Here is a 27160-nt window from a genome sequence, read left to right on the forward strand (position 1 = left end):
CCCACGAGGAATTCTGACGGCTTGTCAACCATTGAGGTTACCGCGGGTCTGGCGCCCGGGAAAACTTTCGAAGCGATAGGACCAGCGGTACTCGACCTTCCTTCGACCGTCTCCTATTGGCGGTTGGGGCTTGGCAATGAGACCGTGTAGATAAGCTATCCGTAACGAAAAGGTAACAAGCATTTCCTACAGTCATCAAATTTCAAACCGAACTCCAACTCGAGGCTTCTAATTAAGCCCCACATATAATATTCCTAGGTCCGTTGCCAGAGGCTAGTGGCTAGTATACGGTACGTACTGTACTTTGTCCGAAAAATCCTGGCCTCTCAGGCGGACAATTTACGGGCGCTTTTACTAATTGGGTTTGAGATAAGTTCGAAACTTTTTTGACTTAGAATCCTACATAATTCTACGTAAGAACCGTCGAAACGACATCAAGTGTAACTGATGAACCACCATGGAAGCGTTCTTGAATCTTGAACAATTGAGCTGAGAATTGAAGCCTCCTTCTATGGTGGAGAAGCAACATGAATAGGGCCCGTGTGACGCGCGTTGTTTCCAACGTTTAATTCTCATGACTCAGAGGGAATTCACTGCGCCACACGCGTTTTGGGCCCGTCAATCGCATCGCTTTCCGCTCACATAAAAGAGCGGGACAGGGGATTCATGCCCTTGCTTTCCCATCGCATCTCCCAACTTACAACAACGCAAACAACTCAACATGGCTTCCGTTTTCTGAACCCCCTTTCGGCTACCGCCACCCAGCCTTTCGCCCTCTCCGTCATCCACCAGTGGCTTCCGCCTACCCAGCATCCTGCACCCCCACCCCAGTGAACACGCCAAAATGGCTTCCCTCCACCACCCCACGCATGAACTAGTGACCTCTGTCGACTTTGCTCTACTGCTGCTAAGACACAAGCAACTGAGATAGTTTTTCATCTCCGCCTATCTACAATACAACATACTCTTTTGAGTGAAGCTTTTTTCCTCATCCGTTAACCCGTACCGTTATCGATCTCGATATGACCGCGATGAGCGACGAAGTCTTTGACGCTGAGCTTCGGGAGCTGCTTGGTGCAGGTGTGTATTCTTTCTACTTCTCGTTCATTTGTGTATGATCGATGGCTGATGAACATTGTCTTCTTTAGTGGGATGCCAGAGCCCGACCGCCGGCAATGTGTTCGGCGACGTGACCACTCAATATGGAGTCGCCGACCTGTTGATGGGTAGTGGTGTGGCCGATGCTACCGCCACGTCCCCTGCCCTCTTCGATGTGGATGCCTTCCTCACTCCTGAACTCACCGGCTTGGATGTCTTCCCGGACGGCTCTGCATTCGGAACGTTCTCCGGCATCCAGGAGAGCCCTGCGGCGTCCAGCGTGTTCTCGTCCCCTGCATTCGACATTCCCATGCAGGATTTCGCCATGGGCTCATTCGATGACGCTCTGCTGTTCCCTGACCTGGGCGTGATGGAACCTTCGTTGGACCAGAGCTTTACTCCTTTGGGTCCTACCAACACTCACACTGTTCCTATTACTGCCACCGCCCAGCCCGCTTCCGCGTTGACCTTCGACCCCACTATCCTTGCCGCTGCGGCGGCCGCTAGCGGACTCAACGTCGAAGCGCTCCAAAAGTCGCTCCAGGCCTTCGCCGAGTCTCAAAGCTGTGTGAAGACCGCTACTACCGTTACTCCCGTCGCAAACCCCTCTTCCGAGCCCAGGACTCAATATCCTCCTTCCGGCCGCAAGCGCAAAGAATACCCGTTGGACGCTGAGCTTCTCCTTGCGGAACTGGACTCCAAGCGTCAGAAGAACACGGAGGCCGCTCGCAAGTCTCGTCAGAAGAAGCAGGACCGGCTCAACGAGTTGGAGGTCATGGTCAAGCAGCTGTCCGCCGAGCGCGATGGATTGAAGGCGGAGTTGGTGGCTGAGAGGGAGGCGAGGGCTAGCCGTGAGGTTGACCAGCTGCGAGAGGTTGCGGAGTTGAGGAAGAGGCTTGATGCGTACGAGCGGAGGAGCCGGTAGAGCCGATAGCGCTGGCGTTGAATCCTCCGCACATATCTTGATGGAGTTCCTAGATTTTTTTTTGTTGACTTCTTATGACTGTCTTTCCTAATGTTCGCTTTGGCTACGGTGCATCTCTAAAATCGAAATGCTGTACAAGCACTTTCATTAGCGTTCTTGACTTGCTCATCTTTGGGCTTCTCGGGGTCTTGTCTGACCGTTGAGGTTTGCCGGAGCAGTTCCAAACATAAGCGAGAGTAAATCTTATCTGCACCATACGAAATTTCTTCTCGGATCTGGGAAGCAGAAGAGATCCATGGATCCTGATAGGACTCCGATCCACACTATCACTTCAGCTGAGCACCGCTCCGCCCGTGTAAGATGTGAGGTGACGACGTTGTTTCTGAAGGCGGCGGTACGAGCGTCGAGCGTCGAGAGTGATCTAATCGTGGAAGCGCGCGCAACGCGACCCCAAGACTCCCAACTGCCCAAATGACATTCCCGCGTGTCCGTGGCTTTTGGCCGTCTCCTTTTCTCCTTTTCTGAGGTTTTTTTTCTTGGAAAGCCCACCAGACCTCCATCGTGCAGCTGCCTTCTTTCCCAAAACGATAGAAAATTGTCACACGCACTGAAAGGCACGGGCGCAACTCCTGCGTGCCCGACCGCATCTTCAGCTTGCCCAGTCAACGACGATGCTCCGAGTGCGTCCAACCACCTTCGGGCTTCTCCGAGCAGGCCTACGGCCGTCATCGCTGTCACTTCCTCAATACCATCTCCAGAACCACCCAGGACCCCTCACCACTTGTCCACATGCTCCCTCGCACTCGCGCCAGCCATGTTCGCCCGCCATCTCCGCGGTTCGAAAAATGTCCACGGCAGCGATGAGTCTGGAGCCGGTGACGATTCCCATTGAACGGACCGCTGCAAAACCTCCTCCGCCAGCGCCAAAGGACGATGATCATCATGCTGTTGTGAGCACGTTTGATTTGTTTAGTATTGGGGTTGGGCCGTCGTCGAGGTATGTTTTGTTTTGTGTCGTTGGCGTGGGGAACTGGGGGTCGCCGAGCGCTGTGAGGGCGGAGAACTGTGTCGAGCCCTGCGAACCGCTGAGACGAGCGAAGGATGAAACGCAATTCGGCACAATCCTTAATCGTTCTGCCCCAAATCCGTTGAACCAGTCACACAGTAGGCCCGATGCGAGCAGCCAAGATCTTCCTAGAAGACCTCAAAAAAGCCAACGTTCTTGATAAAGTCCAAATCATGAAGGTACACCTCTACGGCTCCCTCGCCCTAACCGGCGACGGCCACGGCACTCCCAACGCCATCCTCATGGGCCTCGAAGGCGAAGCGCCCGAGTCCGTCGACACACAAGCGATGCCCGGCCGCTGCCACAAAATCGCCGAGACATCCACGCTGCGACTTAACGGGACGCATCCGATCGAGTTCCGGCCTGCGAAAGACTTGATTTTCCACCCGGACGCGTCTTTACCGCAGCATCCGAACGGGATGCGGTTCCTGGCAATGGACGCCGACGCCGAGTTGATTGCGTGTAATGAGTATTTCAGTATCGGGGGCGGGTTCGTCGTTAACGAAAAGACGCGGGTGGCGCATGGCGAGAACGTGTTCTACATGGAGTACGACGCATCCAACGTGGAGGAAGGGCGGAAGAACCAGGACGTCGCTGTCACAACCGCCGCGTTACCGTTTAGTAACGGCCTGCAATTGCTCGAGGTGTGCCAGCGGGAACATATGAGCATCGCGCAAGTAGTATGGGAGAACGAGCGCCGGTGGCGGAGCGTCGCAGAAATTAGGGAGCGGACAAAAGCGATTTGGCAGGTTATGGACAATAGTATAGAGAATGGTTGTCTGGCTGGCGAGAACGATATTCTCCGCGGCGGGTTGAATATCAAGAGACGGGCGCCGAAACTGTACCGGAAGCTGCTGCGTGGGTTTTATGGAGGTCCCAAACTGGGAGGGATCTCAAATGACTCTTCTAGGACGTCGGCGTCGACGACCAATACTCCAGTAGACATGTCTACCAACCGTGGTTTCGTTTCGCAGGTACGCCTGTCCTTTCCTCCTCAGACTAGGCTCCGAATGCATGATCGCCCGCTTACGTTGGTCATCCCTTTTGCCGACAATAGTACAAGAAAGACGGCGTAGAACTGCTCAAACGGCGGCGGAAGAAGCGAATGGTCGCGCCTGCTCTCGACTTTCTTAGCGCCTACGCCATCGCAGTAAACGAAGAAAACGCCGCCGGTGGACGAGTAGTCACGGCGCCCACCAACGGTGCAGCAGGGTCGGTATTCAAGCCCAACATCTCAATTCTATAAGCGTGCAAAGAAACTCACTGCAGCTACATTCTATCTATTCTAGTGTGATCCCAAGCGTTCTAAAATACTACCTAGAATTCTCCTCCGACGAGGCAACCTCAGCCTCGCCCGACTACGAAGCGCTAGAATCCGATGTGATCGAGTTTCTGTTCACGGCGGCCGCCATTGGGATGCTATACAAACGTGGTGCGAGTATCTCGGCTGCAGAGATGGGATGCCAAGGCGAGGTTGGCGTGGCGTGCAGTATGGCTGCGGCGGCGTTTGCGGCGGTGATGGGAGGGACGGTGCAGCAGGTCGAGAACGCGGCTGAGATTGCTATGGAGCATAATTTGGGATTGACGTGCGACCCGGTTGGCGGGTTGGTGCAGGTAAGGATGGCGAATTTGGAGGACAGATCGCTGGTTTGGCCCCGCGTATAGGCGCTGCATTATTCCAACGCTATCGTCTCCTGGCAGATCCCGTGCATCGAGCGCAACGCTTTGGGTGCCGTCAAAGCCGTCACCGCCGCACAGCTCGCACTGAATGGGGACGGCGAGCATCATGTATCTCTGGACGCAGTCATCGAGACGATGCGCCAAACCGTAAGTTGAAGCCTCGCAATGCAGCTGATCATTGCGAACGTTTCTTGCTCACGTCCATCCTTCCCTTTCCATAGGGCCACGATATGATGTCCAAGTACAAGGAGACATCACTTGGCGGGCTTGCCGTTAACGTTCCGTTATGCTAGCGGACTTTGCTTCCATCGTGCTTTCCCTCACTTCCTGCATCTCAGTCCTCGGGCCAACAACCCACGACGACAGGGTGTAGGACGTTTTGGTTTTAGCGGTACCACCCCGTTTAGACCTTGACTCTGTCTCATCCCATGCATTCATCCACATTCGCCTCGAACTGCACCCCATAGACCTTTTTCCATCCCGGTATCCAGCATGTCCTTTAGCAATCGGCGTCGGACATTCATCATAACATATCATATAGACCGAGGTCTTTTGGTTTTTCGTGAGGCCTCTACGAATCCCTGCATGCCTGGCATTTCCAGATGCCCTTCGGTACTTTCGAAACGCCGGCGCACTGAAAATGGAACCATGAACCCGCGGGACAATCCTGCACAACAGACAGTCAATATCAATATTCATGGTCGTACTCTGCACGATTTGTGATGTATGTTGCTCCTCACCGATCCAGCGTTACATTCAATCATGGGAACATCGGGCCCCAAATCCTCCTTGCAAAAGCAATATATGCTCGTATTGAAGCCTCGCGTGGCGACCGGCGGCCTCTTCCTCCGCCGCGGCGAGGAATGTTCGACTGGTTGCGGTTTGCGCTTACGAGACACTGCCGCGTCTTTCGCTCTGCCGGCGGCGGCCTTCAGGGCTTTGGCGGCCTCCATCTCGGTCATTGAAGGTCTTCTCCCCGACATGGACGACGATGAGGATGACGCCGCAAATCGTGGATGTGAATTGGAGGTTGTTTCGGACAGGACTACCCGGGGTTTGACCGTCTTTGGTATCGTGATGGTGCGTTTCAATGACTTTGCGGCAAATGTGGATGTCGATGATGATGGCGGTAGTTGCTGGGAACGCTGCGAATTCTCGCCATCCGATGCATCCTCGACTGTGTCCTCAGCTCCGTCGTCGGGTCGCAAATCACCCCACAGACCAGGCCCGGCATCTGACCGACATACTCTCGCAATCAGCACCCTCAGCTTCACGTCTTGACAGCTCACGCATCCCATACCTGGCGGAACCCCCGTCTCCCCAAACACCCTCAGATACTCCGTCCGCTCGCTAACCATACACTCCATCTCAACCGCCAACACCGCCTTCATCTCCGCCGCCGCCTTGTACTCTGCCACCAGCTCCGCCAAACGGTGCACCCGCGCCCGCAGCCCTGATGCTGACGTGGTGCGTATTTCCTCGAGCGTGCTGTCTAGCTCCTCCATAAGGTTGTATTGCGCTGTGAAAGAGGTAGCTGTGGTTTCGGCGAGCTGTGTGAGGGACGAGGGGTGAGGAGGAGGGGTCGCACTTCTACGCGAGGAAATTGGGGTGCATATTCGTACCCTGGCCATCCTCGCGCCGGTTTCTGAAGTGAGTGCCTCCGTCGCTAGTGTTTCGGTAAGTGTTAATAGCTACCCACGAAGATCATCCCCCTCCCCTTGCCATTTCGAGCGCAGATTCCTCACCATCCAGGTATTCCTGCGACATCCCGGCGCGTGAGTCCAAAAAAGCACTCTTGGATGAGGCAACGAGCGCCAGCACTTACATTAAGGAACTGAACATTCCTGTGGCTTTGCATTGTGAGCGAGCCTTTCGTTGCTGCTACTCGTCGCACCTTGCTTGCTCAGTGTGCCTTTTTGTGTGCAAGTGTGGTTTGGAGTCCATCAGGGTTCGGACATGTCCCTCGACGCGTTGCCCGGTCACGCAGAATCACGCTCCTCCCACCCAGCTCAAGATCATACCAAACCGACGCGTTTGAGAGGACCCACCACAGGACCCACGAAGGGTTTCGGCGAATGGCGCAAAATGTGATAAATTAGAATATGTATGCTTCGTTCTAGGCTCTATGGGTTCCGCAGATATGAAAAGCCCCCTTGGAAGCAGTTCCGCCATTTCTGCATATAAACATCTTCCTACAAAAACAGCTTCAAGCTTGCTATGACTTTCCGCGCGCGAGTCAAAATGATGGAAGTTGACGACTTTGCGCTTCCACTATCAGCTTCCGTTGATGCGTCCTCCTCGTCGCTGGAAGAGTCATCGTCATCTGATTCTTCGAAAGTGATTTTATTGCCGTCCTTGGTTCCAGCTTTTGGGATGGCAGAATCGGGGTTCGCCAGATGTACGAGCTCTTTGGCTTCGGCGACCGTTTCCTGAGATTGGGTTGCGTTTACTTCAGTCCTGGTGACCTAAGGCAAGTGCTGGTAATCGATGACACATACCTCCCGCGCTCTTGGTCCCAAATTCTGCACATATTCCAATGCCATCTCAAATGTCTTATCGTCCATCTGAGTTCGCACCACAAGACAGCCTGTGTTAACAAGTCGGGCCGCGATGGATATAGGCGGCACCGCAAGTCCTCACCTGATTCGAGTACCACATATTCCGAAGAATCCACACTTGCCGAACTTTCTGGAACTTCCACTCAGAGCGGTTCTGGACGTACAGCCGGAGGTACTCGAGAGCTGCATCCCGCTTCTTTCGATCGCTCGCCTTCTCAGCGGTAGGTGGAGCTACGAGTTTCGAGCTAGGTTCCGTTCCGTTTTCCACAGCAGCGGTGTTGGATGTGCTCACAGCCCTCTCTTCTGCTTCTGCAGACGGCGCATCCTTGGAAGCGGCAGTATCTAACTCTAAAAGCTTTGTTCTCAGGTTCACACGCTGTTTCCGCTTCTGAGCCTCAGTCGGTTTGGTTTTCGGTCTGGGTTTACTCGACTTCTTCTTTCTCCGTTTCGATGGCGTCTTCGTTTTGGCGTCTGTTCCCTCACCAGTAGGCAGTCCTTCTCTACCATCACCGCCGCCGGTCCCTGAGGCATCCGCTATGGGTGGCTCTGCGCTTTTGATCTTCTTCAGGATCCCGGCCTTCTTTGTGGGCTCCGTCGCCTGAGTTGCCTCACTATCCACCTCCTTTCTCGCCTTTTTCGATTTCGGCTCGTCAACCGTCCCCGCACCTGAATCCGCTTCCGTAGCTGGTTTCTTACTCTTCTTCTTCTTTTCTGTTACATTTTCGGCTGGTGCGTCGGCTGTAGCGTCTAATTTCCGCTTTTTCGATTTTTTGCCTGTTTCGGGCGTCGGTTGGGCCACTGTTGCATCATCTGCCTTCATTTCCACGGCAGCCGCCTTCTTTTTATCCCATTTCTTCTGCTTTTCGGCTACGGTTGCCGACTCCTCGTTCGTTGCCACTGCTGAACCCGGAAGTCCCTCGCTTTCGGGGCCCTTCGTTTTCGTTTTCGAGCCCATGTTCCGCTAATACTTGACTCGAGGACCAGTGTTTCCCGATACCAGCGACTTGGCAAGACGTTCTCGGCGCTGTTTCGAAAACGGGATGGTATAGATATGCTTGGGCCGTTACAGTATTATAGCACACGCTTGTGCAAATGCAGAAAGTTCAAAAGCCCAAATGCCCTTTTTGCAAGCGTCTGTCGTACTGTATGTACATATGTACGCGAGATGATTAGGCGTAATGCAAGCAAAAACCGCATGGTTGATCAAGGGGTCAGATTAGCGACGGAAGGAAAACGCGTCATTCGGCCTTATCTGCGGACCCCTTTAGCCATCACTCGATCAACTGAGTATTTACATTAGAACGTTAATCATTTGTATCATGGGGGAGGCGAATTTCGCAGTTCGTATTACAAACGCATGTGAGATCGGGCTCGTTTCTTCCGCCGACAACCCCCCATAACAAGGCATTCGGGAAAGCTCCGAGTTCAGTTCAATTTGATCAACGTTCGGAGTCAAAAAGCTGCTTGCGAGTTACGACAGGGACTATAGGTGCCAGCAACAGCCGTCTACCAACAACCGTTCAGTGAAACCCACAGTCTAGCGGTCCCCACGCAAGTGCAAAGTGACAGGTTGCGAGTATTGAATAGGCTTCCATTGGAATACGACGAAGACCTACTCTTTTCACCACAATGTCTCCGTCTTTGGGATCCGCACTCCGTCTCGCTGGCCGGTCTCTCTCTGGGCTGAGGCCCAGGCCGTCGCAGCTATCCACAGCGCCGAATGCCAGGCCCATCCTCACACACTCTTGCCAGCGGACCTTTGTATCATCCGCTGCGAGCAGGTCCGCTACTGCTGTACAAGACCCTGCGCTGAAAGAAGATCTCTCTTTCGAAGGTATGCTTGGCCCGGTTGATTTCTTTGTTTCTCTCGACTGCTCGGTGAAAGCTTTTCTGACTTCCTCCCCACCTCATATAGCAAATAACTTCGATATCCAGAAGGTCGAACATGAAGGAAGGCCCGTATATCTGGATGTGCAGGCGACAACTCCGATGGACCCACGAGTAGTCGAAACCATGCTGCCATATATGACCCGTTTCTTCGGAAACCCCCACTCGCGGACGCACCAATACGGATGGGAATCAGAGAAGGCAGTCGAGCATGCGCGAAAGGAGGTGGCAGATCTGATTGGGGCGGATCCAAAGGAGATTGTTTTCACTAGCGGAGCGACGGAATCGAATAACATGAGTGTGAAGGGTGTGGCCCGGTTCTACAAAGCCAAGAAGAACCACATCATTACGACGCAGATTGAGCACAAGTGTGTGCTGGATTCTTGCCGTGTGCTCCAGGAGGAGGGATTCGATGTTACATATCTGCCGGTGAAGAAGAACGGGCTCGTCGACTTGGCGGTACGTGTGGTTACGACTTGGTGAATTATTCACTGTGGTTGGTGCCTAATGCGACTTCATCAGGAATTGGAGAAGGCCATTCGACCAGAAACATCATTGGTCTCCATTATGACAGTCAACAACGAAATCGGTGTCATTCAACCAATGGAAGAGATCGGGAAGATTTGCCGGGCACACAAGGTCTTCCTGCACGTAAGTAATTCAGTCCTTTGAAGTGGTGAGCAATCCATTAATCCGTCACTACAGACGGACGCTGCCCAGGCCGTAGGGAAGATACCCGTAGACGTTAACAAATGGAACGTGGACCTGATGTCCATTTCGGGTCACAAAGTATACGGACCAAAAGGCATCGGAGCAGTCTACGTACGTCGTCGCCCACGTGTTCGTCTCGAACCCATCATGTCCGGCGGTGGCCAAGAGCGTGGTCTGCGTAGCGGGACAGTGCCTACCCCGCTTGTCGTCGGTCTCGGAAAAGCCTGCAGCATCGCGCAGGCGGAGATGGGCAAAGACGCCGCGCATATCAAGGAACTGTCGGACCGTCTAATCAATGGCATCAACGCCAAGGTTGATATGGTCGTCAGGAACGGGGACCCGGACTCGACATACCCCGGCTGCGTCAACCTGTCCTTTTCCTATGTGGAGGGAGAGTCGTTGTTGATGGCTCTGAAGGACATCGCATTGTCATCCGGCTCAGCTTGCACCTCAGCGTCCCTCGAACCGTCATACGTCCTGAGAGCACTTGGTGCCGATGAGGATATGGCGCACTCGTCTATCCGGTTCGGAATCGGCAGGTTCACAACCCAGGAAGAGATCGACTTTGCTGTTCAGCGTGTTGTTCAACATGTCAGCAGGCTTAGGGAGATGAGTCCATTGTGGGAAATGGTATGTGGTTGCTGCCCTTCTCCGAAACCCCCACATATGCTGACGAGCTTCCAAAATTCTTAGGTCCAGGAAGGTATCGACCTGAAGAGCATCCAGTGGGCACAGCACTAGTCATAGTCATAGTCACGAATCTTTCGCCCAAACGCTCGAACTCAACCTCACCTTGAGATCGCCGATCCCCATCGCATTATGCAACAATCGACCCGACCCGGCTCACGTCCGACGGATCTCTCCTTTAGAGAGCATATGTAGCTTGTGCAGCAGTGCGTTCCACGTGGGCAACCTAGTTCTGGCCGTTGGCATCGTAATGTGTAGCTCCTTCTCCCATTCACAAGTTCCGTTGCCCACATCCCCTACTCAAAAGGGAAAGCACTGATGGCGATACTTTCTTCTTACGCAAAACACACACTGTCTTTGTAAATAATATCACTTCACCCGCTTTGGGCATCGTAATCATTCACGCATTTGCAAACTTTATGACTTTGGAATAAGGAAGCGATATACGAAATGGATGGCTGTGAGTTCTATATGATGCGGAACGGGGACTCGAAACTTAAAAGCACCAAGCGTTGTCTGTATTATTAGCGCCGCCCCAGTCTTACTGTGTACATTTATATGTCTTAAAATGTGGAAAAGGTATCTCTCTGCTAGTCCTCAGAGGGGAAAAGATCCAGCCTTCCCGCATCTACAATATCGGTGTAACTATATAGATATCTACTTGTTTCTCTCCATCGCCTCCCACGGCGCAACCTGCGCCCTCTGCCCATACGCCGCCATATAGTTCATACTGAACCCCCCACTCTGCGCCTCCTCCGGGCCCGTGAACGACGGTACACGATGCGCGATGTTCTCGGGTGTCATGGCACGCGGTTCAAGCAGACATGCTAGGGTGGGTTTGCGGGATAGGGCTTGTGGCGGTGTGGATATCAGCGACATGCTGGAGGCGGTAGCGGAAAGGGGGTGGAGCATTCGGGAGGATGCGACGGATTCGCGGGAGATGGACGCGTCGGGGTTGTTACCGATGAGTCCCAGGTAGCTGTCGGATTGCATTTGAGGAGGGTTGTCACCATCATCACCACCACGGATGCTGGGGTTGCGGTTGCGACGTGACCGTCCTCGTCTGCTGTGGTACATAACGACGGAGGCTGCAAAGACGGCTAGGAAGGCGACAACGGAGACGGCTGCGATGATGATTTTTTTGCGGCGGCGGAAATGGTCCCAGTTTTTGTGGGCGTCTTCGGCGACTTGGATGATGGTTGTGGTAGGAGGTTGTTGTTGGTTTGTTGATGCGCGGCCGGTGGTGGGATCGATGATGGGAGTGGAACTGTCGGCGGCCATTGTTGCTGTGGCATTGCGGGCGGATGGGACTGGCGTCGCTCCTACGAGCTGGCCCGTCACGATTGTTGTTGCCGAAACGCCCTCCGTGTGCCGATGGTGTCCCCACCTAGTCCCGTTTCCTATTCGATACACCGTAACGAATCCACCCGGGCTTGTTGGTGGTGCGGGCATGCCTCCACAACCGCCTGGTATGTTCCCAACCACCGGGCACGGTGCGCTACAATTTGCGTCGGGGGCATCCGCTGTTCTTCTCCATTCTCTAAAGCCAATGCTAAAGTCGGCACCCAGGCATAAACCAGGAGTGCCCTGTAATGGATTGGGTGCCGCAAGCCCGCACATGTCCAACGACTGCTTGTCGCAGAGTTCCAAGCAGCCTTCTATGGTGCCCTGCAAGGTCGAAAGGCGTCCTAAATCTTCGAACGACCCCAAGTTGGTAACGAGGGGATTCGTGTCATCGTTGCGAAAGCATCCTACTAAGCGATTAGCTACCGTTTCAGGTGCTTTGTTCAAATAGGATGGGCAAGCGTGATTAGCACCGGAGTCTACGTTAGAGAAGGACACCCGCACACCCCTCACATACCTCCTTGCGCAGAGACACCCAGTGTGGTGGTCAAAGTACTGACGCATAGAGAGGCCAAGCACAAACGAAGCATTGAAAGGCGGGTATATACTGTATATAGGGGATCTCGGTTACAATAGAGTTGCAGGGCCTACGACAACGTAGGATCTCGACCTTGCCAAAACAAACCCCACACCCTGCCCGGCTTTCTGGCAGCTCACTCCGACTTCCACCCAGGGCTCTGCTGCTGGGGGAAGCCTCACAGATACAGTCACGGTGTTCACACACAACATGAAGTTTACGACCGTCGACGGGACGTCGCGTGGTGACCTACGCCGCCCATTCAATTTCCAATTTGTCTTCCCGCCGCATCCCGACCATGTGCGTTGGCCCACTACCTTAGTACTTTTACCACATTCCGACGAGACAAGCCACACCTTTCCCACTATATACCGGCGAACTCGCACCCTCGGTAGTAAATAACTTGTTGTCGAGTTTGCCAGAGGTTGATGAGTGTTCGAGTCTTGAAGAGAATGGGTGGCGGCGGCACCGTCAACCCGAAATCGAAAGCCACAATCGCGACGCGTTCGACGCGCACAAGATCGCGCTCCGTTAATGCCAGAGTGCGAGCACAGTGCACCGGGTGCTTGACCAGCACACGCACCTTGTGAGAGAGACAGACTGAAGTGCGGGGACAGTCGCGCACCAGCCGCCGTTGTAAGATTGTGGTCCAAGAAGTCCTCTCCCGTCGCGACGCTCGTCTTTGGGCGCTGTGTGCTTGCTCCACAATGAGTCCACATCGGGCGCAATTTGGACTGAAAACCACTTCCTCATAGCATATAATATATAGTATATATACGGGAATACCCATCATCACTGAGGGGGGGCCACACACGGTTCATGGACTTCAACTGATTGTGCGCGAAGACCCGGTGTTCTCCCAACCGTATTCACGAGCTGTTCAAAGAGAGACCCTCCGCCGGTCCACCCTTTCGCCATTTTCCCACGGCCTCACGGATACTTTGAAGAGTGCACATACAATATCATGGATGGGTACGGCGACCCGGGTTGGTTTTCACTGAAGGCTGGGGTGGGAGAAGAAGACGGTCCGGCAAGAGCCAATGCGGGTATTATCGTCCCTCTGGCGACCTTCTTTTCCGTCGGAGGAGTGTGCTTCATGATATTCTGCTTCGTACGAAATGTCTTTCGAGACATCTACTCCCCAAGACGATTCCTTGCTGGGTATGTCGTTGAATCTGACCGGGTCTGCAATTCCCTTATATTTCTTGCTCACGCATCGTACCATACAGTGGACGACCGCCACGACTACCGGACGGAATTTTTGCTTGGGTACCGATTCTACTTCGAATGCCAGAGTCGCTGCTAATAGCGCAAGTCGGTCTGGATGGTGTCATGCTGCTGCGATACTTCAAGATGGGAGCGCATCTGTTTGGCGTTCTTAGCTTGTTCGGGCTGTTGATTGTTGCGCCCGTAAACTACTACGCCAACCCGCCGTCATACGTCAACTCGACCGGAATCTTGTTCGAGGATATCATTCTGCCGGCAATGACGGTAGAAAACGTCCCCAAACAGTCGCCAGCACTCTGGGTCCACTTGTTCTTCACGTGGTTCTTCTCGATGGTCGCCTATTCCTACCTGATATCGTACTACCGCGGACACGTAGATCTGAAGCTCAAATCTATCGAGCACGTTCTGCGCCATACGCGAATGAGCAAGATCGAGCTACGGTCGATTATAGTCTTTGGCATCCCGACCGAGCTCCGGCACGAGGTGGATCTCGCTGCTTTCTTCGAGGGATTGGGCATCGGGAATGTGGAGAACGTTGTGATTTGCAGGAAGTGGTCGCACCTGCGGGCAGCTGTGCAGAAGCGAGCCCATTACCTGACGCAGTTGGAGAAGGTCTACGCGCAGGTGATGCGCAATCTGGGAAAGAGGCCTCATCGGTTTGGTTTACCTTTTTCTGGTAACGGCGCCTCATCAGTCAACGCAGCGGGATCTGGAGGAACTCTCGATTACAACAATGGTGGACACTCTTTGAACGGCAGTGATCTCAGAGGCGGAGATTTCGGAAATGACGATGATCCTCTTGGTGCAGCACGACCCTTGCTCTCAGAGCAACGGCGATTTTCCGCTGCTTCCGACAGCGACGGAAGTGTTTTCGAGATCATGAGTCGCTTGGACGCCATAGACCCCAGGAATCGCCCCACCCATCGAACTGGGTTTGCAGGTTTGATGGGACCGAGAGTCGATTCCGCAGAGTACTATGCGGGCAGGTTTCAGGAGTGGGACCGAAAGGTGGCCAGGTTCAGGAAGTTTCCGGAGGCTAGTCCTGCTACTTCCGCCGGCTTTGTCACCTTTGAATCTCCCGAAAGTGCGGTACGTTTCTTGTCGGGAAGCTGTATTTTGCCTACAGCACTGTGAGCAAGACCGCTCATCCTTGGAAGCATTTAGATCCTGGCATCCCAAGTTCTCGTTCACAAACGTCCCTTCGCATGCATGGCCCGCCTAGCACCCGAGCCTCGCGACGTGTACTGGGACAACCTCTCCGCAAAAGGAGCGGATAGCTACATCAAGATGTTGCGATCTGTGTTCGTGACCGGCACCCTGGTTCTCCTGGTGTTCTTTTCTACTTTGATCGTGTCCACTATCACGGCGTTGATCAGTCTGGATACATTCCCGAACTTGAAAGACTTCCTCAAAGAGCTGGGACCCGGTTGGACGCAGTTCATTCAGGGAGTCATACCCGCCGTAGTCACCGCTACTTGGACGTCTAGTCTACCTGCTGTACTTATCCGTAAGTACACTGGGAAAAAGACTTTCATAGCTAGTGACGATCTCGCAGGCTAACAGTCTATTTGTCATCTTGTAGTGCTTGCTCAAGTGCAAGGTCTCGAAGCACAAAGCTGGATCGACGCTTCCGTTTTGTCCAAGTACTTCTTCTACCAGATCTGGAACATTCTGTTTGTGCAAACCGTCGCGACGAAAATCTGGCAGACCCGATACGACATCATTCGGCACGGCCCAGGAGAGATCATTGATATTCTGGGCAGCTTGGTACCCTCTGTGAGTATCGATGTACTAAGAATCTGCCCGCAAATGACTGCGGTCCTAATCTACGTACGTACATAGGGATCATCTGTACAAATCAACTACGTCATGCTCTTGGCCACCGCCGCATACCCAGCACAACTCCTCCTAGTCGGCCCACTCATCCTGACATGGCTGTACCGCGCCTTGTCCTGGCGACAGAGCACACCCAGACAGATATCCGATGCCTACTACCCGAGTGTCCTCACAAGCATCAACTACGGGATCGTATACGCCGTCCCAATCCTCGTCTTTTGTGTCGGGATCACGTACGCGCCTGTGGCGCCATTGATTTTGCCGTTCTGTGCGTTGTTCTACATTATTGCGTATTTTGTCTACAAGGTATGTGATCCACAACTCGGTTCCTGCAACTTCGTCAAATGTTGCTGACTGCTGTGTTGTCTCCATTCAGTACATCCTCTTGTATGTGAACATCCCTCGGTACGAAACGGGCGGAAAGCATGCGCCGCAAGCCGTGCGTCGTTCGTTGGCGGGCATTTTCATCATGCAACTGACCATGATGGGTTGTCTGGCGTTGAAAGCTGGATCCGGGATCACTTCGAAGCCAGACAAAGATGCATCGCAGGAGATGCTGAGATCCGACGACAAGAGCAGGCTGCTCTGGAGCGGTTACGTCCAGATGGTTGTCGGCGTGGCTCCGCTGTTACTCATCACTAGCCTGGTGTACTGGTGGTTCCAGCACGGTTTCGAGAAGATTGTAACACATATCCCCCTCGAGATCGTCGGAGGCGTCGCTAAGGACTTGGCGAAGCAACGCAACGATGAGGCGGCTACGCGGCGTAACAGGATGTCGGTGGGAGGGGAGGATCATGGGAAGGAACTAGCCACGGTCTCTGCGCCTGCGCCCAACAACAAGAGCAACGGCACAACATCACGAGCAAATAAACGAGTCTCAATCAAAGCCACGCGCGGTCGAGTAAAGTCGGGTAGCGTTGGCGGGCCAGAAGGCAGGCATCCCACAGAGCACATATGTGACGGTGATGGCGTGGATGACTCCCGAGACTCGTCAGCGGACATGATGACGCCTCCCGGGAGGACACGTCCATCTGCCGCAGATAGTGCTTCGTCGCCCGGTGCCAATCCCCGTACACCCACCAACGGAGGGTCGACCTTCGGTGGTCGCAAGTCATCCTCACCGTTCCGCCTCGGCATCCTTGCAGAAACGTCGTCAGCGCACGACGATGATGACATGTACCGGTATGAGGACGGGCCAAGTGGAGAAGGGACGTTTGAGAGCACCGCCGACACTGTGTCGGAATATACCATTGGAATCGAAGACCCGCAGACAAGCATGTTTGATGATCCAAGCTTCTTAACGACAGTTGAGGACAGCACACCGACGCCGCATCTCGAGCCGCCCATGACTCGTGTCGCCGGAATCCTGGATGCACCCTTTATCTCAGCAAGCGCTATTGTCCCCGCCGGAGACGAGGCCGATAATGCGACGAAAATCAACGAGCATGACGATCTGCAATTACACACATACGTCCATCCAGCACTAATAGGGCGACTCCCAGTGCCATGGGTCCCCGGCGCCACGCAACCGCGGCGATGCCGGGAAGCGCGCGAAGAGATGAGTAAGAGTCAGCGCAACTGGTACTCTAGAATCGTAGGTAGACAACGCGTCGGGGTGTGGGAGCTGGGAGCCGATGACGAGACGGTGGATATCGCATCGCAGCGCTCCGATAGTGGAGGTCTTAGGAGAAGAGGGAGGCGGAACAGCCTCAGTGTTGTGAGGAAGGTTATGAGTTTTGTAGACGGCGTGACGAGTTGGGCGCATCTTAGTATGAGCTGAATCCGGTGTAATCCATTTCCGAGTCGTCGAGGTATTTCCCCTTCCCCCCTGGCTTAGCAGGCGGCGAGTTTCCGAGACGACGGAAGACCTCATCAATACCCAAATATCATATATTCTCGTTGTTTCCATTGTGCTTCAGCTCAAGAGGGAGGCGTGTTCCCCACCCCTACCCCCACCCCGCATACTATCGTCTCGTTCCTTTGGATGCCCTTCTTCGATCCAATGACGCTCCATCACGATTTCAAGGTTCCCTCGACTCGGAAACAAACCATCTCGTATCACAACTGATCCGCCAGCGCGGTGGCGCCGAGACGTTCGTCGCGGAACAATGAATCGTCCGATTATTCACCAAGATAACATCTCCCATCTCCATATCATCCGTGACCCAATGCAACGCAGTCGAATCGGTTACATTAAACTTCGACGCGATTTCGTTCGGATCCGCACAGAGGTATCCCGAGACGGTTCCGTCCTTCCCAACTGAAGAGTTCCCGTAGGTCCCGTGCAGGTGTGAGAAGGCTGGCGAGGTATGGGAACCCGGAACGAGGAGGAGGGAGCCCAGAGAGGTTTGGATGTCATCCAGAGGTAGCCATATGGTTTGCAGGTGCGGAAAGTAGACTTTGTCAATGTGTGGGCCGGTGTTTTGGCCAGGCGGCACCGCCCGAAGCCATTTGTATGGATGCGCCCTGATCGTCAATGGTGATGCTGCACTTTTCGTTGCCTTCCTCCTAGTCTCACCATCGCAACCAGCTGAAGCACATGGCGAAAACACAGCCTCCAAGAGCTCGAAAAGCTTCGGATGCTCCAGCACGTTCAAAACGGGCTCTGCCCTCGCCAGTTCCTGTCGATTTAACAACTGCGGTCCCTGACCGTCTCGCTCCAGCTCAAGGATGTCCGCCTGGCTGGCGAGGTCGGCACCATGATGTGAACCCACGAACCCGTTCCCTCGCATATCGGACAGGATCCTTTGCCGCGCTTTAAGAACGTCCCTCCGGTCCAGGTAGCCTTTCACGTAAAGGTATCCGTCGTTTTCGAAATTCGACCGGAGAATGTCAACCGAACTATCGGGCGGCGTGGGACGCATTTGAGAAGCAATCACTGACCCTCCGCCCGCCTTTACAGTTCGAGGGAAGGCGGCTACTGAGGCGCATGCTGTTGGATTGACGAGCATATGTCTTGAAACCGAGCGAGGTACCGATTGTGTGCCTGCTTTCCCTTTTGCCTTCTTGAAAGGACTTCGACGCCTTGGAGGTAACATTTCAACAATGACAATCCGCGATTCACCGCGAGACTTGTGTGAAGCCAGGTGAAGCACTTTACTGTACATACAGTATGATAAAGAACCGAGAGCTCGTCGCGTTTTCTTTCCCACTTCTCCGGGTTGCCCACCCAAACTTCGGTTCGCACCGACCAATCTGACCACTTGACAAGGATTGAGAACACTCTCACGCAACGGGGGCGCTCTCCCGGAAGTGGAACTCCCTCGAAGGCCTTTGGGTGTGGACCAGGTGCGAGAAGCAACCCAAGGTGACTGTTTATCTCCCGCCAAATCTGGACATGGCCTACGCTTCCCACTCTTTCGCAGACGCACACATCCCCTCAACCGCCCATCTTGTTGGACCGACCGCGCTCTAGACCGGGTACGTAATAGTATAAGAGGACGAGATGGACGGATGATGCACAGCCCATCATGGCAACTCTTGGCTGCCGTCCGCGCGTCCATACTCGCCATGGCAGATGGAGAGACAGCGGCGGTGGACTTATTAAAGCGAAAATATGAAACAAGGGCGAGTGGCTGCCAAAGAAGAGTGGATACCAAAGACGAGAATCTCGATACCAAAGAAGGGATAAGGAGGAAGGATGCGGTGCTCGCGAGCAAGTCGGACCATGTCGGCCCCATGTTTCTTTGTAATGAGTGTTTCTCCCTAGACTGGTGGCGCGGCATATGGGTCTGGAGGTCAACGGCGCAGGATGTGAGATATTTACTACCCGCTTTCAAGCGTTGATTTCTCAGAATCATTTACCTAAGAACACACGATCAGAACACATGCCGGACCCTCCTGGTCAGAGGGTCTCAAAGGGTCCGAAGTTCTCCAGGGCTCTCGAAACTTCTGCTCCGCTTGGTAGGCCTTAGTGTCGGATTCTCCATGGGATTCGTAGTTTACTGTCAATCCTTGCTGGCAGCTGTCGCTTCTGCTGCAAGCCAATGCGACCCGAGTCCTTCCGTGTATACCTAATATGTGTACCTTCCATATCAGCCGCAAGGGTTTTGATCCGCTCCTGGATGCCCAAGCACCAGCGAGCACGATCAAAAGCAGATGCCTTTGCTGGAGCAGGTGAGCAACAAGCCGAGCCTTTAGCAAACTTTGCTTCGGGCTCTCAGAAAGCACCGGCAGGCATTGGAAGTAAGCTGCTCCGCTCATTCACACTGGGGCAACCCAAGCTTGAGTTCGGGACATGTTCCCACCTTCGCAAGCAGCCCTACCTCAGGCTTGGATAGGGAATGCAAACCGCTATGGCTGTCAGTCGGGCTTCTGCCTTGCAACTGCACGTTCCATCAGCCATTTTCCATGGAAAGCCCCATCCTGCTTGCGTCTTCAGATTCAGTTTTTCAGGTGCTTTGCATTCAGGGCGGCTCCCTACTCAACGCTGCTCCCAATTGGAGTGTTCTGGAAAGTCCAAGCTCCCCTATCGAAACCATAATAGTGGAGAAATACGACACCGTTGGCTCAAAGAGCAAAACCATTTAACAAATTGCCGAGCATCGCCAACTGCGTGACAAAAGAGAGAAGTAAAATGATTTCTATGTGCTGTGGTGCTGCAATAAATTGGGGGCTCAATCGAACCCTCGTCGGGCAAGGCTTGCGCGGTCGCCGCCGTGGTGTTGCTCAGGCCAGGCTGTTCTGGGCTTCTCAAAATACATGATGTCCGCGCGAACCGCATACTTTATGCCTTCCTTGACCACCAACCCTGCGTGCACCAGATCCTGTGAGAATATCAGTGCCCGCCCCTTCCTGGGCTCGACATCAAAGTGCTTCATGGTCTCCGCATTCAGAAACCTTGTCGCCCCGCCCGTCATGTTGTCTGTGCCGAGATAAATCATGAGAGTGAGCTTGCTCTGAAGAGTGCCATCCAACCGATGGATGGTAAACGGGGCGTCAGCATGAGCGGCAAAAGATTGGCTCGGCGTGTATTTGTTGAAGCGGAGTTGAGGGTTCAATCCCCGGACCTGGAGAGCGTCGCCAGTCGCGCCGCCCGGTAATTGTGGCGGGACATAGGGAGATATTTCGTTCCATAGCCATGTAATCTTATGGATATCACCAGTCATTACACTCGAGTCGGACCGGATAAGTATGTTCGACACAAACACCCCAAACTTGTTCGCCGGTGGGGACGAAAAGTGAAGGCTTTCTGCATAGGCCACCAGGTCTGTGCACTGGGCGTCGCTTAGCAAGTCGTCGATTATAATGAGATATCGATCAGGAGTCGATAGACCTAAGGTTTCAAGAAGGTTTACACTGGCCACACGCGGTTGCGTCGCGGGTTGAGGCCAGGTAGCGTAGTCCAATAAGCAGCTTAAAAGCGGCTGCGCGGATTTTGGATTAGGTGGATTCGGCAAGGGCCTCGTGAGGACAAGGAACGTGTGGTCGGGAGGGTGCGTTTGCGGAGTTTTGTGGGAGAAACATTGGTCACAGAGGTCAAAATCGGGGCAATTGCCACACTTCAGACGGAACACCCCGGGGAGCGGGTCGGCCTTGCATGCATCGCAAACTACGCCGAGGTGGAGTGAGTACGGCGACTGCTGAACAAGAGGGGCTTGGGCTTGGGCTTGTGGTTGTTGTGGGGGCATGTTTTTCGAATCTCCGGCTGGAAAGTGTAAAGAAAGTGAGAAGACTTCCTGCATTACTACGTACGTATATAAAAGCTTCCCATCACGTGCGGGCACATACAACTCGTTTATTTGCTTTGAGTTTTATTTTCTTGGGCTACGCGGGAAAGTGGCACGAGATCGACCGATGGATGGGAGGGAGCTCGGTGATCTGGCAGGTCACGGTGATGGGCTGAAGGGATCTCAACATAACCACGACGATCTTGTACGCTGTCGATACGCAAGTAATGTTTCACGTCGGCATCAGCAAATGCTTATTTACTGTACACTACCTTAATGAATATGGAGCTGAAACATTGGCGTAGGGCAGCCCGCTGGTGGAAGCTGACCTTTTTTGATCTTGACCGGAATTGAAGGCTGTGTTGCACGTACAGTATGCACACGAGCTATAGCTGCTTCATGTACAGTACTAATGTATGGTCCATACACGGAAGTCGGTTTGACGATGCCTTCGGTCGTTTCCCCTTGCGTGCGCTGGTGAGTGAGAGAAGGTCAGCAGCCGGGAGGCTTGCAGGCGATGAGGCGAAATTTGGGTGGCAAATAAACAATGCGGAGTTGGAACCATGATGAAACCTGCCAGCCTGGGCGCGTTTCTCGCAACAGCGCTGACGCCTCACAAATGATGGGATGGCCCGGGATCATGGATTGATGGGCGCCGAGGGGTGCGGTCACAGGGGAAAACCTTAAACAGCCACAAACAACACCAACCTTGAAACTTTCCCCGGCTTCCCATATGCCGGCGCCGCGGCGTGCCTCCGATCTGGCACCGAAACGTCTGCAAATGCACAGCGATATCAGCCAAGATGTGTATTTTGCGCGCTTGCGGCGTGCGCTACTTGCAGTCCAGCAAGGGGGTTGGTTACAAGGCAGGAAATCTTGCGGCATGAGGTGGCTGCGCGGGGCCCAGGCCCCTCGTTGGGTCCGGTACCCCACAACGATTCGGTGTCCCGTCACCATCCTCTGGCGACGAATATATAAACGCCGAGCCTTGCTGCCCCTCTTCCCCCAGAATCATTTTGCCTCATCCTCTCTGTAGCTGCTGGACAGTCTACGAGCCCTCAACTTCACACATCGCGGAACCAAGTTGATCCCCTCCCATACCCCATTTCACGAACCCACCCGCACATCGCAATCCAACACAACCGCTCGCTGAAAACATGAGCGGCAAACTTCATGAAGCCGTCCCGGTGGCAACCACCGCCACACATGTTCACTCCTCAAAATCGTACGCATCCCGCCTGCCAGTACCTCTTCAAAGGATCTTTTTCGTCAAAGATATCGATGTCATGCACGCGCAGATGGCTACCGTCCAGTATAAGAAGACGCTTACCGCTCTGGATCTGACCCTCCTTGGTGTTGGTGCCATCATCGGTGCTGGAATCTTTGTCTTGACTGGAGTAGCAGCGGCCAAGCATGCCGGACCGGCATTGATTATCTCGTTCATCATCGCTGGTGTCGTTTGTGCCTTGGCCTCCCTGTGCTATGCTGAGATGGGATCGATGATCCCAGCGTCCGGGTCGGCTTACTCTTTCACATACGCCGGGCTGGGTGAGGGTCTCGCTTGGATTTGCGGATGGGATCTCATGCTCGAATAGTAAGTTTGATCCCTCCGATGGACTGGCTATTCGCAATGTATTGTCCGATGACTGCCATTGACTCACTTCTTCACTCCCTTTTCTTAGCATGGTCGGAGCAGCCACGGTCGCCGTCGGATGGTCCCACTACCTCAAAAACTTCATCATTCAGGTCGCGGGTGAAGGCTCGTACGACGACAGATTCTTCAACGCACCCTTCAAGTGGTACGAGGTCGGAGAAACCAAACAGGGCGTTGAGCTGACATCTGCCCAGTTCGGACTGAAGTACTTCAGATGCGGAGGAACTTTAGAAGCCCCCGAATGGTGCAACTCGTACGTCGATTTGCCTGCAATTGCCATCGTCATCCTCGTCACCGCCCTTCTCGTCGTCGGCATCCGGTCCTCTGCACGCGTCAACGCTGGCCTCGTAGCATTGAAAGTGACCGTCGTCATCATGTTCATCTTCGCCGGTCTGAAGTTCATCAAGAACGAGAACTACCAACCCTTCATCCCGGAGAACGAAGGTGAAAAGAAGTACGGTGTTTCGGGTATCTTTGCCGGGGCCGTCACGGTTTTCTTCGCCTACATCGGCTTCGACGCTGTCTCCACAACCGCCCAAGAAGCCAAGAACCCGCAGCGCGACCTGCCCATTGGAATCATCGGTTCTCTCACCATCTGCACCGCTTTGTATGTCGCCGTCTCGGCCGTTTTGTCTGGGCTCCTGCCTCTCTCTCGGATCGCTGAAGAAGATGTCATGAACGCCCCTGTCGCTCAAGCGCTTTACATCGCTGCCCAAGGCCAGGGTGTCAACTTGAAGTGGTTGACAATCATCATCACCATCGCCGCGATCGCCGGACTTTCGTCTGTCATCCTCGTCATGTTAATGGGTCAACCCCGTATCTTCGCGGCCATGGCTGCCGATGGCTTGTTGCCGTCAGTTTTCGCCAAGATCCACCCTAAGTTCGGCACTCCTTACATCACTACCATCACCACGGGCTTCATTACCTTGCTTTTCGCGGGGTTGTTGCCTGTCGACATTCTCGGAAATCTGACATCCGTCGGAACGTTGAGTAAGTTTCTCGCTTGTCTTGCCAAACGAGCTGCAGCGCACTTTGCTAAAGAGCATATCCTATTCTCTTCTTCCAGTGGCGTTCTTCTTCGTTTCGCTCTCCTGTTTGGTCTTGAAGATCAGGGACCCTCATCGTCACCGTCCTTTCGCCATCCCTGGGGGAAAGATCGGAGGGATTATCATCCCAGTCTGTAAGTATTCATTTCCTCAAAATCGCTCCATTCATCCCGAATTTGACGCTAACGATGGCTCTTCTTATCCAGTGTCCATGGCGGCCGTCATTGTTCTCCTGAGCCAGACAAGTACCGCCTCGATTGCCCGTGTATTCATCTGGATGGCTTTGGGTGTGGTCATCTACTTGGCATACGGTTACCGCCACTCCAAGGCCCGGTTCGACCCTGCGCGGACTCTTCACCATATTGACGGTTGAGGCGTTTGGCAATTTCCCTTCCCTTCTTTGGGAACTGCGTTTGCCGTACCTTTGTAATTGTCAGTTTCTTTTGTACGAAGTTTCTGGGAAACTTCCTTTATAATCAGAGAAACGCCGGATACTTGCTGCACTCCGCATGACCTTCAACTTTTGCGCTCGCGCTGGCCTCTTTGATATCTAGTGGGTTGGATATCTTGTTTATCTGGGTATGCGATATCCGTTCTCAGAGCGCCTATGCTGCTTGGGTTCTGCTGCGAAGAATGGTCGGAATTCTGAAGAGGGTGCGTAATGGAAAGACGCGCCACCATGTGGCAAACAGCAACGCGAACGTCGTTCAAGTTCGGACAACGGCACTCAACATCAAGCTGTTGCGTTAGGTAAACGCAAAAGCTCACGCATAAGTACAGTACCTTCGGAAGCAAAGAAAACAACCGCTGCCTGTTATAGAGCCCGGAAGCACCTACCGATTTCAATAACGAAAGCGGCCCGAGGCTTTGGTCTCACAGTGGAAACCAGTTGTGGCTTCTTCGGCAAAGGAAATGAACGATGTGGATAGTATGGGCTCGACGAACGGCGTCAGTGGGTTCGGAGACGTGGGCACGGACTTGTCGCTTGCTCTTCCAACGGACTGGCCGGAGGAGTTCCTGGGGTTTCGGAGCTTAGACGACTCCTTTCGATGTTCGATATGCAAGGACTTTTATCGAGTATGTTTTTCCGACTTTTGAGTGAAGTTTCATTGACAAACGCTGACACTATGTCTTGTCTCATAGGCTGCCATGTCCCTACCGTGCTCGCATACTTTCTGTTCGCTATGCATTCGACATCACTTGACAGTCCAGTCGGAGTGCCCGACTTGCAGGATACAGGTCCAGGGTGTCGCTGACATGCGGCCAAACAAAGGTGGGAGGCACTTGCGGCATATGCAGGAACGATATGTAGCCGACCTGATCTAGAACGTGGCCGGCCGCTTCTTTTCAGCATTGGACGACTGCGTTGCACATTTTAAACTGTGCCGCTCCGCACATCTGAAGAAGCTGACTGACTTACTGCAAAATCGCGGCACAGCCTCCGTTGCGTGCGGGCCATCCGCGGATATCGCACCTGAATCAACGATATCACCGCATTTCACGCAGTCGACGAGGCATGACACTGTACCGGAATCGAGCAGGAGTCAAGCGGCAGGGGAGGCGCGTCATAGTACGAGAATGCAGACGCGTCGGTTCGCGCAATACGGTTCGAATGGGGATAGTTCTAAACCTGTGGAAGCGGCTGACCGTCCGCTGGAGAACCCACAGGAGAGGCTTCAGTCTTTGCAACCACAAGGTACAGTTGTCTGCTAGCTTTGACCCGACGAAGCTGGCCTTTGAGTCTCAACACCAATCTCCCACGTAGGCGAAGCTGCGGTGACATGTCCATTATGTCAGAAACAGACCAAAGCGAAGGATATAGACCGCCATATGGATTCCGCATGTACATACGTATCGCAATGGACCGTTACAGGCGTTGATCGCAGCGTTGGCGGTTTCTCGCCTCAATCAACCCACACGTAAGTGTTTCTCTCGTTGAGTTCCATGATCCTTCATTTGTGGAATTAGTCCTAACGGCATTTGTCTCCTAGCAGCAAACGAGCAACAACGACAATAAGGCGCTCAAAAGCATCAGTCCCATACGCTCTCTACAACGACACTAAACTCCGCAAACTCCTTAAAGACGAAGGCCTCACCACCACCGGCGACCGGCAAACGCTCATCAAACGGCACACTGAGTGGGTCAAACGCTACAACGCCAACATCGACGAAGGCAACCCAAAAAGTACGAAAGACATTCTGCGGGACTTGAAGGACTGGGAACGGACGAGCACCATCGCACAGCCGGCGCCGTTTACGAGCACGGCAGGACACGAGGAGACAAGGCAGACGGAGGCGGAACGGATGAATCACGCGATGAAGTATCAGCATCATTACGAGGATATGATTGAGAATTTGAGGAAGCGGAAGCGGGAGGGGACGCAGACAGGTTAGAGATTCGGCGACCGTGGTGTGATGAGCTAGCTGTCTTTCGCTTATGAACGTATAGGAGAGGGCTTATCTGGCGTACTTATCGTTGCTCGCTTCTCTGCTCTGCAGGTGGACGCCCACCAGACCCGCCGGTTGCTGTGAGAGACGAGGACACGTAGGCTGGGAGAAACTATGTGAGGCTGTCTGAACCATATATATAGGCCAACACATCCCTTCCTTTCCTCGTCGTCGCGTTGTATAGATTGAGTTTGCCTGTGAATGGCGTATGGCATAACTCCGCCTCTAGAATTTTGGGTACTTACAATAAACCTTGCAACCACAATCATTTGGACGGATTGATATTCGCATGTTGATGGTTATATTAGCACTGGACGGTCAGTTCCTGTTGCCGGACGTTGCTGCTCGCCCACATCGGACGAAGTCAGCGACTCGCCTCTCGCTAACGTTTCCCGCCAGATCCATTTAGACAGCAGTCGTCAGTCGAACACATCAAACAGTAAGCCAGGGACATGATGAATAGGGTATTGCTTTTCCATTTTGAACGCTCACACCAAAGGTTTACACGAAAGGTATCACATGTCGTTATAGACATGTTTTTCTAAACTGCTAAAAGTTCCGATTTCCTTCCCTCCCGCTGCTCTCATTCCCGTCCCTCTCGGATATAGTGTCCATGCAGAGGAGTTGGAGACAAGAGCTGGGCCCTTTCCCTGACATGTTGCGCCCTCGAAGGTTAGAAGGAAGGGAATTAAGTTATAAAATGTGGGTTTTTCGTGGTTTATGTTCCCCTTTCCTTCGACTCTTGGC

The 27160-nt window shown here is 53.6% G+C and overlaps 11 protein-coding genes across 11 annotated transcripts; 6 read left to right on the forward strand and 5 right to left on the reverse strand.

Annotated features, from left to right (window-relative positions):
• Positions 1–928: 928 nt before the first annotated feature.
• EV422DRAFT_416968 (uncharacterized protein) lies at positions 929–2213 on the forward strand. The gene is made up of 2 exons (XM_053067073.1): positions 929–1080; positions 1149–2213. Exons 1-2 carry the CDS (start codon positions 1023–1025, stop codon positions 2021–2023), a joined length of 933 nt encoding a protein of 310 aa, XP_052926506.1. The 5' UTR covers positions 929–1022; the 3' UTR covers positions 2024–2213.
• A 655-nt stretch (positions 2214–2868) lies between these two features.
• On the forward strand, positions 2869–5062 carry EV422DRAFT_550432 (L-serine ammonia-lyase; the record flags this gene model as incomplete). The annotated part of the gene is made up of 7 exons (XM_053071770.1): positions 2869–2898; positions 2953–3020; positions 3181–4063; positions 4147–4301; positions 4379–4703; positions 4791–4916; positions 4991–5062. 7 exons carry the CDS (start codon positions 2869–2871, stop codon positions 5060–5062), a joined length of 1659 nt encoding a protein of 552 aa, XP_052926507.1.
• Positions 5063–5108: 46 nt separating this feature from the next.
• On the reverse strand, positions 5109–6708 carry EV422DRAFT_416985 (uncharacterized protein). The gene is made up of 6 exons (XM_053067074.1): positions 6595–6708; positions 6515–6527; positions 6392–6435; positions 6070–6319; positions 5510–6003; positions 5109–5436 (listed from the first exon to the last, which is right to left on the reverse strand). The coding sequence occupies exons 1-6, from the start codon at positions 6625–6627 to the stop codon at positions 5341–5343; spliced, it is 930 nt and encodes a 309-aa protein (XP_052926508.1). The 5' UTR covers positions 6628–6708; the 3' UTR covers positions 5109–5340.
• Positions 6709–6845: 137 nt separating this feature from the next.
• Positions 6846–8466, reverse strand: EV422DRAFT_525666 (uncharacterized protein). The gene is made up of 3 exons (XM_053070071.1): positions 7410–8466; positions 7268–7333; positions 6846–7198 (listed from the first exon to the last, which is right to left on the reverse strand). The coding sequence occupies exons 1-3, from the start codon at positions 8280–8282 to the stop codon at positions 6962–6964; spliced, it is 1176 nt and encodes a 391-aa protein (XP_052926509.1). The 5' UTR covers positions 8283–8466; the 3' UTR covers positions 6846–6961.
• A 227-nt stretch (positions 8467–8693) lies between these two features.
• EV422DRAFT_525667 (cysteine desulfurase NFS1) lies at positions 8694–11051 on the forward strand. Its single transcript, XM_053070072.1, has 5 exons — positions 8694–9161; positions 9243–9673; positions 9737–9865; positions 9920–10555; positions 10619–11051. The coding sequence occupies exons 1-5, from the start codon at positions 8957–8959 to the stop codon at positions 10664–10666; spliced, it is 1449 nt and encodes a 482-aa protein (XP_052926510.1). The 5' UTR covers positions 8694–8956; the 3' UTR covers positions 10667–11051.
• A 35-nt stretch (positions 11052–11086) lies between these two features.
• On the reverse strand, positions 11087–12721 carry EV422DRAFT_417205 (uncharacterized protein). Its single transcript, XM_053067075.1, has 2 exons — positions 12474–12721; positions 11087–12393 (listed from the first exon to the last, which is right to left on the reverse strand). Exons 1-2 carry the CDS (start codon positions 12544–12546, stop codon positions 11270–11272), a joined length of 1197 nt encoding a protein of 398 aa, XP_052926511.1. The 5' UTR covers positions 12547–12721; the 3' UTR covers positions 11087–11269.
• Positions 12722–13011: 290 nt separating this feature from the next.
• EV422DRAFT_417220 (uncharacterized protein) lies at positions 13012–17497 on the forward strand. Its single transcript, XM_053067076.1, has 6 exons — positions 13012–13694; positions 13763–14849; positions 14925–15267; positions 15343–15536; positions 15603–15902; positions 15973–17497. Exons 1-6 carry the CDS (start codon positions 13498–13500, stop codon positions 17374–17376), a joined length of 3525 nt encoding a protein of 1174 aa, XP_052926512.1. The 5' UTR covers positions 13012–13497; the 3' UTR covers positions 17377–17497.
• EV422DRAFT_417266 (uncharacterized protein) lies at positions 17497–18840 on the reverse strand. The gene is made up of 2 exons (XM_053067077.1): positions 18706–18840; positions 17497–18620 (listed from the first exon to the last, which is right to left on the reverse strand). The coding sequence occupies exon 2, from the start codon at positions 18545–18547 to the stop codon at positions 17618–17620; it is 930 nt and encodes a 309-aa protein (XP_052926513.1). The 5' UTR covers positions 18548–18620; positions 18706–18840; the 3' UTR covers positions 17497–17617.
• Positions 18841–20212: 1372 nt separating this feature from the next.
• On the reverse strand, positions 20213–21226 carry EV422DRAFT_505609 (uncharacterized protein; the record flags this gene model as incomplete). Its single annotated transcript, XM_053068500.1, has 1 exon — positions 20213–21226. One exon carries the CDS (start codon positions 21224–21226, stop codon positions 20213–20215), a length of 1014 nt encoding a protein of 337 aa, XP_052926514.1.
• A 792-nt stretch (positions 21227–22018) lies between these two features.
• EV422DRAFT_525680 (amino acid/polyamine transporter I) lies at positions 22019–24615 on the forward strand. Its single transcript, XM_053070073.1, has 4 exons — positions 22019–22859; positions 22948–23909; positions 23986–24099; positions 24172–24615. Exons 1-4 carry the CDS (start codon positions 22423–22425, stop codon positions 24336–24338), a joined length of 1680 nt encoding a protein of 559 aa, XP_052926515.1. The 5' UTR covers positions 22019–22422; the 3' UTR covers positions 24339–24615.
• Positions 24616–24691: 76 nt separating this feature from the next.
• EV422DRAFT_525682 (uncharacterized protein) lies at positions 24692–26676 on the forward strand. Its single transcript, XM_053070074.1, has 5 exons — positions 24692–25042; positions 25109–25238; positions 25317–25661; positions 25731–25884; positions 25957–26676. The coding sequence occupies exons 1-5, from the start codon at positions 24878–24880 to the stop codon at positions 26357–26359; spliced, it is 1197 nt and encodes a 398-aa protein (XP_052926516.1). The 5' UTR covers positions 24692–24877; the 3' UTR covers positions 26360–26676.
• The last annotated feature ends 484 nt before the right edge of the window (positions 26677–27160 follow it).

The sequence above is a fragment of the Fimicolochytrium jonesii genome (assembly GCF_025526975.1).
Source record: "Fimicolochytrium jonesii strain JEL569 chromosome Unknown EV422scaffold_8, whole genome shotgun sequence".
Taxonomy (NCBI): Eukaryota; Fungi; Chytridiomycota; class Chytridiomycetes; order Spizellomycetales; family Powellomycetaceae; genus Fimicolochytrium; species Fimicolochytrium jonesii.